This window comes from Rhineura floridana, chromosome 15 (assembly GCF_030035675.1).
Source record: "Rhineura floridana isolate rRhiFlo1 chromosome 15, rRhiFlo1.hap2, whole genome shotgun sequence".
Lineage (NCBI taxonomy): Eukaryota > Metazoa > Chordata > Lepidosauria > Squamata > Rhineuridae > Rhineura > Rhineura floridana.
Window position 1 is genome coordinate 26117119 of NC_084494.1, and position 8952 is coordinate 26126070.

At 46.0% G+C, this 8952-nt stretch overlaps 1 protein-coding gene across 1 annotated transcript in view; it reads right to left on the reverse strand.

Annotated features, from left to right (window-relative positions):
• LOC133370844 (uncharacterized) overlaps window positions 1–8165 on the reverse strand; it is a 30017-nt gene extending 21852 nt beyond the window's left edge. The window contains exons 1-2 of the mRNA XM_061597721.1: window positions 8158–8165; window positions 6973–7467 (exon numbers count right to left, since the gene is read on the reverse strand). Of these exons, the coding sequence (XP_061453705.1) occupies window positions 6973–7467; window positions 8158–8165 (503 nt within the window). The remainder of the gene's footprint in view (window positions 1–6972; window positions 7468–8157) is intronic.
• Window positions 8166–8952: the final 787 nt, after the last annotated feature.

Sequence of the window (8952 nt, forward strand, 5' to 3'; positions counted from 1 at the left end):
TCCTATCTATGACTCTCCCGTCCATTAGCCTACCACCCTAGCATTTTAGCATTGGGCTGCAGGGTCGGAGGGAGAGACAGAAAGGTAATTTCCTCTTGGGTGGAATACACAGGAGCTCAGTTAAGACCTTTGGCCAAGCCCCGTCCCCTGGCTTGTCGTTTGGCAACACAGTCTAAATATACCAAGGCTGGCAGGATGATGGAGTTATAAATATCCTCTATATTCAACCCCTGTGGCATCCACCGTCACAGCTCTGCCTGGGTTCATGTCAGTACTGAGCCCTTCCAAAGATGATACATAGGAACAGGGTGTGCATATGACCAGTGAAAGGATTCCACCTTGGCCTCAAGCCTGTTCACCGTTTGCAAAAATCATGGGACTTGAAAAGACTCTCTGGTAATAGAGAGAGGGGAAGCAGCAGTAAATATTTACATATATTTACACCCTGGTCTTCGCCTCTAAGTGGGTTGCCAGACCGGCTAACAATTAAGACCGTCCATTTAGAATAGCAAATCACCACATTAAAAAAAGCAGCAGAATCTTAACAGCAGCGGCAAAATATAAAACTTTAAAACCCACATCAGTAGAACATTTTAAAAACCCATCTTTTTATATATATATATATATCAGCAACCTAATCTGAAACTCCTGATCTACTTGTCTTTATTGCTGTTTTCACGCTTTTAATTGTTTTTCTGTTTTAATGGGCTTGTCTTATTGTACACTTTAATTAGGGGTGTTCTGATGAAATTGTTTTATTGTGTATTTTACTTTTGTGTGGATATATTTTTATTACTGGCATTACACGTGTAAAGCACTTAGAAGCCATTTGGGCAAGTAAGTGGTATATACCTTAACAAACAACAAAAACAAGAACATCAAAAAGGCCTCGATAAATAAGGGGCACTTCCAGACTGTCCCTATTTTTGGATGGGATTCAATCACATGCCGGCAAATTCAGGTTTGTTTGTTTGTTTATTTGATTTATATTCTGCCCTTCCTCCCAGGAGCAGTCCAGGGTGGCAAACAAAAGTACTAAAAACACCTTAAAAATCATAAAAACAGACTTTAAAATATATTAAAACAAGCCATCATTTAAAACACTTTTTAAAAAAGCTTTCAGACATCTTTAAAAAAGATTTTTAAACATCCATTTTTTAAAAAAAAGGTTTAAAAACATATTAAAAAGCAATTCCAACACAGATGCAGACCGGGATAAGGTCTCAGCTTAAAAGGCTTGTTGAAAGAGGAAGGTCTTCAGTAGGCGCCAAAAAGATAACAGAGATGGCACCTGTCTAATATTTAAGGGGAGGGAGGGTTGAGCAATAAAAGTTGATCTGGTGTCCTTGCACAACAAACTGGCTCCCTCCCCCCCCCCAAATAAAAACCTGACTTCTTGAGATAAGGAAATTGATGGAACATTTTATTTATTTATTACATTTATATCCCAACCTTCCTCTCAAAAGGAGCCCAAAAGAAAATGTACTGGAAAGTGTAGAACATCTGCTTGATGCAACATCATCTAACCTCCCCACAAACAAATCAGATTGAATGCTCCATAAATAGCCTGCATAGTCTAACCTCCCTGCAGGATGAATGCTCAATAAACAGGTCATCTGGAAGTGACCAAGATCTTCACCTGATGCCAAAAGGAAAATAAAGTCAGCACCAAGTGAGCCTGTTTGGGCAGGGCATTCCAAAGCCCCAACCAAAAATATCCTTAAGAATCTTAAAGAAGGATTGGGTAACCAGTGGCCCAACAGATGTTGCTGGAATCTAGCTCCCATTAGCCTTAGCCAGCCTGGACATTGGTCAAGAATGACAGCAGTTGTAGTCCAGCAACATCTGGAGGGCCAGAGGTTCCCCACCTCTGCTATAAAGAGGGAGGTTGCTGATGCTCATACCAGTCTGGAACTTCCACCCTCTGACCAGCATTACACGCTTCACCTGGGCACTGACATAGTGCATTTCCCAAGAACCACAGCACATCACACACATGTCTGGGGCTAGGAGTCCTATTCACATAGCATGCCTAAACTGTTGTTTCTTGCAATAAACATCAGATGTGTCCTTGTACTGTTATGATGGCACACAACAAATATGAGGTGGGCATTTTTTTTGCAGCACTGATGCAGGATGCATTCTGCTCATGTTCAAAGACACACTGCCCATACTGCAGGCTGGAACTCTGGCAGTGAAAACAGTTTACAGGACCAAGTTAATCATTGGGGGGGGTACTTTCTCACAGAAGAAAAGCCATCAGGCTGAGTCCAGCAGAATGTGGAACAATCGCTCTGCATATGATTCCCTTACCCAGTTAGCTGGAGGTAGCCTTTACTGGTGATAAGTAATCAAGCGACTATCATCTTTTCGGCGCCAGGTTAAAACCTTTCTCTTCTCTGAGGCATTTTAATTCCTGTTAATTCTAAATTATTATATTTTGATTTTAGACTGTACAGTTTTGTGTACAGTTTTGTATTGTGATATACTGTATTGTGTTATTTTTATTGTATTTTTAATGTTCACCGCCCAGAGAGCTGTTGCTAGTCGGGCGGTATATAAGCTTAATAAAATAAAAAAATATATATATATTACAAGGCTGCCAAGTTATATGTGTGATTTGTGTTAAAAAAAAAAAGCATAGTCTGGAATAGCAAATATATACTAGCTAAAGCAGTTCGTTTTTAAATAAACAAAAATCATATTGCATAAATATACAGGGAAACATGTCAAAAACTGTAAGCAAATTTAAAAAATCGTGCTACAAATTAATGAAAACATCTTTGATAGTTACATTCAAAATACAGTAAACCTGTACTTAGATACATTTTCTTATGCTGTTGCATAGAACAAAGTTTATCCATCTTATCATGAAGATACTTCGTCTCTGTTTTCTATGTTTTCTTGTTAGATAATGGTGGGGTTTTTTTTTGCCATATTTGCAAATTCCCAGATCTTCAATAAAGGGTATACACGCATCCCTCCACTTTTTTGCATATATTATCCTAGCTGCTGCTAACATATAGGATAAAGCAGCTCAGTGGATAGAACTCTGCATTTTGTCTGGGGGAACTGGTGACAGTTTTCACCTCAGTCACAGCTCCACTGAGCAGCCTGAAAGAGGGTGCTCTCTCTAAACTACGGGTGAGGAACCTCAGGCCTGGGGGCCGAATGCTGGCCCTTGGAACTCTCTCTAGGCCACGCCTCCTCTCCTCAGGCCACACCCCTCACTGGCCCTGCTTCACAACCCAAGTGTTTTTGCCTGGCTGGACTGTGTCCTTGAACTCTGATCATGCCTTTTGCTTGCCTGGAAGGAGACCAGAGAGGGGTGTGGGAGGGTGTGTAGAAATTGGCCCACCGTGCAATGCTAAAATTTACATTTGTTGCTCTGGCCCCAGCCACCACTGGCATGTGGCCCTCAGAAAGCTGCCCAGAAGGGAATGTGGCTGAAAAAGATTCCCACACCTGCTCTAAGCCTCAGTTTCCCCATCTATACAATGAGGAAAATAATGCTATCTCACTCACAGGCGTCGTGAGGATAAAGACTGCAGAACACTTTGTACAGCAGAAATGCGACAAAAAAGAACAGCAACGGAAAGTTTCACATTATATGACTGATAACATTGTATTTACAAAGGGAACAGCTGTCTCAGCCAACCTTCTTGTGAGGAAAGTGCTTTAATGTACAAGAAAGAGCCCAGAGGAAAGAGAAAACTCATTATATACTACACATCCATGGGGCTGTAGTCAACTAACGAACTGAAATTAATGAGCCTAAGTTAGTCATGTCCATTAACTTCAATGGGTTTACTCTAAGTAGGCCTAGCACTGAATACCACCTCATATTGCATTTGTCAGGATAATAATCCTTAATGAAGATAAAACTATTTATTGCTCCAATCTGCAGAGGTTAGGAAACTAGAAGATTGCCTGGATTTGGCTACACAAGCCAGCCCAAAGGTAGTAGAAGGTAGATCCACAAGCCTGTTTGTCATGCATGCAACACTTTAAAACATGCACAAGTACTTTAAAATTTCTATTATGTGTTTCCTTAACAATAACCCAATAGAGAAGGTTGCTATCGTTCCCCTTTTAAAGATGGAGAAACTGAGGAAAAGGAAAATGTCTTATGGTAAGTCACAGCATTGGGCCATCTAGCTCAGTAATGCCTACCCCAGCCTTCCCCAACCGAGTGCCCTCCAGATGCCTTGGACTACAACTCCCATCAGCCTCAGCTAGGCTAGTAGAAATGAGAACCCTCAGGCTTCTGTACAACACATAAGCACCTTGCTGGATCAGTCCATGCAGTCCAGCATCCTGGAGCAGCTACAGCTCAGTGGCAGACACCTGTCTGCATACAAAGGATCCCAAATTCAATTCCCAGGTAAGTCTGGGAAAGACTCCTGCCTGTAACGCTGCCAAGCTGCTGCCAGTCAGTGTCAACAATACTAAGCTAAATGGTCTACTTGGTATAAGGCAGCTTCCTACGATTCCCATAGTGGCCAACTGGACAGGCCAGCATTAGCCCTCTCTTCCACTTCTGCTAAGATGCACCATCCATCTCAGGCTGCAGACACACCATACATTTAAAGCACATTGCTTCCCTCCAAGAATCCTGGGAACTGTAGTTTACCCCTCATAAAGCTACAACTTGCCAGCACCTTTAACAAATTACTGCTCCCAGAATTCTTTGGGGGAAGCTATGTGCTTTCAATGTGCTTTAAGTTGGATTCCGGCATTGAGCAGGGGGTTGGACTCGATGGCCTTATAGGCCTCTTCCAACTTGACTATTCTACGATTCTTTGTATGGGGTGCATGAAGCCTACTTCCCCCTTTCAAGGAATCTAAGCCAATGGCCATCATCAACACACTGAGTTCCATAAAGTAATCATGCACCATTTTCAAATTATATCCCATTTGAAAAACACCAACACAACGTTCTCAAGAGCCCAGAATGCCTCTTAGCAATGTTGCTAATGCAGTGGAAGAAACTCAATGTTCTTTGTTTGTTTTTTAAGCCAAGCAAGTATTTCTTGTCAACGTTAGTCAATCGTTCACCTTATGTGCTAACCCAACACAAGCCTCCTGTTCAAGCATCTTCCTCTAGAAATACCTCTGAGATTTTCCCATCTACGGTGGGTTGCTAATCACCTCCACCACCCACACCTAGGTTTCTGTGTCTTTTTTTTCCAGCTGCACAGCATGCAAAAATTCAACAGGGGAAGCCTTCCCCATAAAAACCATGATGGGAAAAGGCTTCCCCTGTTGAGCTTGTGCCTGTTTGCACAGCTGTTAAAGATACCGAAGTTTTGCTAAGAAAAATAAAGTGGAGTTGCCCTCCCCACCCCTGGGATTATTCCAAAACATCAGATCTTTCCCACAGATCTCAGAATCACCCCAATGACCTTTCAGAGAGGACGGCCCCCGTCATATGCTGTTCAAATCCAACGAGTACAACCACACCAGAACCTGCACAGAGGCTATTTCACATTATTCAGCTGTCTCAAGAGGCTTGGGAAGCGTTCTTCGATCTACCCCATCAACTCAACAGCATGAGGCACACATGCAGGGCCAGAAGGTACCCTTCCCTAACAACCCAAGGGGAAGGGACATAGCTCCAGCAAAAAAAATCGAGGGAGGGGCAGGTAGGGGCAAATTCAGAAGTGCAGGACCCTTTCATGATAGTCACAACCATGTCCCTCCCATCTTTTGTTTTGTTTTGCTGCTGGGTTGTTAATACCTTCTTCCACAACAAAAGACATCCCTAGCAGACAATCAGCATGAAAGAAGAGTGTGTTAGTGACTGAGAAGAGTCTTCTCCGTGGCAGACTCACCTCCTTTCATTTTAACTGGTTCCAATCAGCAGGAAAGCACAAGGAAGCATGTTAGAACGTTCTTCTCAGTGGCTAACACACTCCCCTTCCATTCTGATTGGCTCGTAGGATGCTGGAGACATAGGAACCCTGCTGGGACCCTGCTCCCAAAAAAGTAAAGAGTAAGACACACACACCTCAAGAGTCCCTGGACAACAACACCCCTGCCCCTTCCCGAAAGCCTGGAGAACAGCTGCCAGTCAGTGTGCTCACTACTGAGCTAAATGGGCCAATGGGTCAGGGCATGTTCTGGACTCAGTATAAAGCAGCTTCCAGATTCCTAAATTGGCACCAAGGGGTATCTGCAGAGGCCCCAAACCCCAGCAGGGGGACCACTAACAACAGCCCCTTAGACCAGCTGCAACGAGGGGCTACTCACGGAGGGAGGGGTGGAGGGTATCTTGTCCAAGAACCCTCCAAAAACCTGGAACCAACTTTGCTAATAACTCCCACCTTAGATTTAATAGTCTGGCCTGATCTCGGAAGCTAAGCAGGGTCAGGCCTGGTTAGTACTTGGATAGTACTTGGAGACCGCCTGGTTATACCGGGTGCCTAGGCTTAGAGGAACGCAATGGTAAACCACCTCTGAATACCTCTTACCATGAAAACCTTATGAATACATACATATATACATATACATATATATATGTACATATACAGATAAAAAATCATAGGGTCGCCATAAGTCATAATCGACTTGAAAGCACGCAACAACAACAACAAAATGACTGACCACACCGATTTCTCCACTTCTTAGCTTTTTTCCAGCAAGCAAAGTCGTGCCCGTCGCCTACAGCAATATTTCTCACCCACCCACCCATCCAAACCAACCAACCCGCCGTCGATTCCCACAAGAGGAGGCAAATGGTCTGCCCCTCTCCCCGATCTGGCCGTCTCCGTTCAGGGAGTCCCCAGTCCAGATCGCAACCCCCTCGACATGAATCAACAACGGCATACCGCGCTCGACGGTGCCTTGAATCTGACTGGCAAAATACTTTCCCAACTCCAGCCGTCTTCCCCGCGAAGTTATGGGGCGGGGGGGGGGGGAGAACAGACGCCCACACAACACCGGCTGCTTTCGCCGAGGGGTCGCCCCCACCTCTTCCTACTCGTCCTCGCTTGCCACGCGGTTCCGGGAGCTCCCCTCGCAGCGTGCGCCCCCCGCGGCAGGTCTGATCTGTGGTCCCAAATCCCAGCCCCGAGAGTGGCGCGCGGCTCTCTGCCAAGCCCCGTCAGTGGGCACGGCCCCGAGTGGACGTGGGAGGCACAGCTGGGGACAGGAGGACCTGGGCGGGGCCCGGAGCGCGGAGAGGCCGGCCGTGGGTCGGCCTCCGGAGGCTGAAGGGAGGGAAAAGAGCGGCGGCCGTCGTCGTTGCGCGAGCGTGTGTGCACAAGTGCGCCCCGCGACGGCGTGGGGATGGCGTACACGGCGGGTCCGGGCACAGGATTCCTCTGCGGGTGCAGACACGTGTGTAGCGAGGGAGATCGCCAGGAATGCCGACGACCGATTATGACATAAATGAATCCCCCCCTCCTCCGTCGTTGTTTACGCCTCTCGAAAAAGTGACTTGGAGAAATGGTTGACCGCTGGTCTCTGTCGGCCCATCCCCTTAATCACGCCCTTCTGGCCTGCTGGCCCCCACCCCCAAAATCATCCTGTTCTTTGATTGCCCCCCCTCCATTCCTAGGAACTTTTCCCACCGTCCCTCAGGGGTTTTGTAGTGCAGGGTCTGGGGGGGGAGGGGCCGCAGACCCTTTACTTTTTTGGGAGCAAGGTCCCTATGTCTCCAGTATCCTACAAACCAATCAGCAAGAAAGGGGAGTGTGTTAGCCACTGAGAAGAGTCTTCTAACATGCTTCCTTCTCCTTTCTTGCTGATTGGAGCCAATCAGGGTGAAAGGAGGTGAGTCAAGCACTGAGAAGACTCAGTGCTAACACTCTCCTCTTTCATGCTTATTGGTTCCTAGGCATTAACAAGGATCTCATTCTCAACCCCACAGCAAAAAAGGTGTATTTATATTAGGTGCAAACCTTGGGAGGCCAGGGTACACATCCCGACTGAGCTCATTAGGAGATCTTGGGCCAGTGACCACCTCTCAGTCTAGCCTACCTCACAGGGTTGTTGTGAGGACAAAATGGGACCGGAAAGATCTGTGTATGCCACCTTGACCTTCTTGGAGGGAAGGTGGGTTATAATACTATTTATAGTATTTATAGTATTTATATATGTATATGTATTTATATCCCACCTTTCCTCCAAGGAGATCAAGGTAACGTATGTTACCTCTCCATTTTATCCTCACAACAACCCTGTGCGGTAAATTAAGCTGAGAGACTGTGATTGGCTTAACGTCAACCAGCAAGCTTCATGGCTGAGTGGGGATTTGAACCCTCCTCTCTCAGGTCCGAGCCCAACACTTGAGCCATTACACCACACTGTATTGAAGAATAACATAAATAGAGTGTCTTACTCTCTACGCGAGTTCTTATTGGATCTGATTCACACGGCTTCCTTAATCTTGGGAGTGGAACGTAACTTGGCCACTTTCTCTCATCTAGAGCGTAAGGGAGCGAGCGACGATTCACACGACCGCTGTTGTCAGGTGCTTCCCTCCGCCGCTGGGGGCTTGGTGTGTTGTCTCTACCCGTGGCCAACTGCTGTCTGAATCGCTCAGGAGTAGTCAGGGCATTGCTTTGAACGCCTGCAGGTTTCCTTCTCGCCTCCCCCGCGCGAGCAAAATAAAATCTGCGCACTGACAATACTGCACGCTGCCACTTGATAATCCATCATATCACTCCCTGGAGCCGGATCTTCTGCAAGTTTACTCGGAAGGAAGGGTTTACTCCAGTTCGGTGTTCATAGAATTGCGTTGCAGCCTCGATGGAGGTTGAGAAGCGGCTATGATTGCGCTCTTTTTTCCCGAGGGGGCGAGGGGAGGAAGGCTGACTAAACTTGAGCTTGATTGACCTATAAGGTTTTTTTTTAAAAAATGTAAATAGTAGCAGGGGAGGGGGGAGACTAAGCATCACCCTACTGTGGTCCTGGCAAAAAAATCCCCCCTCCCCGCAAGCTTTTAGC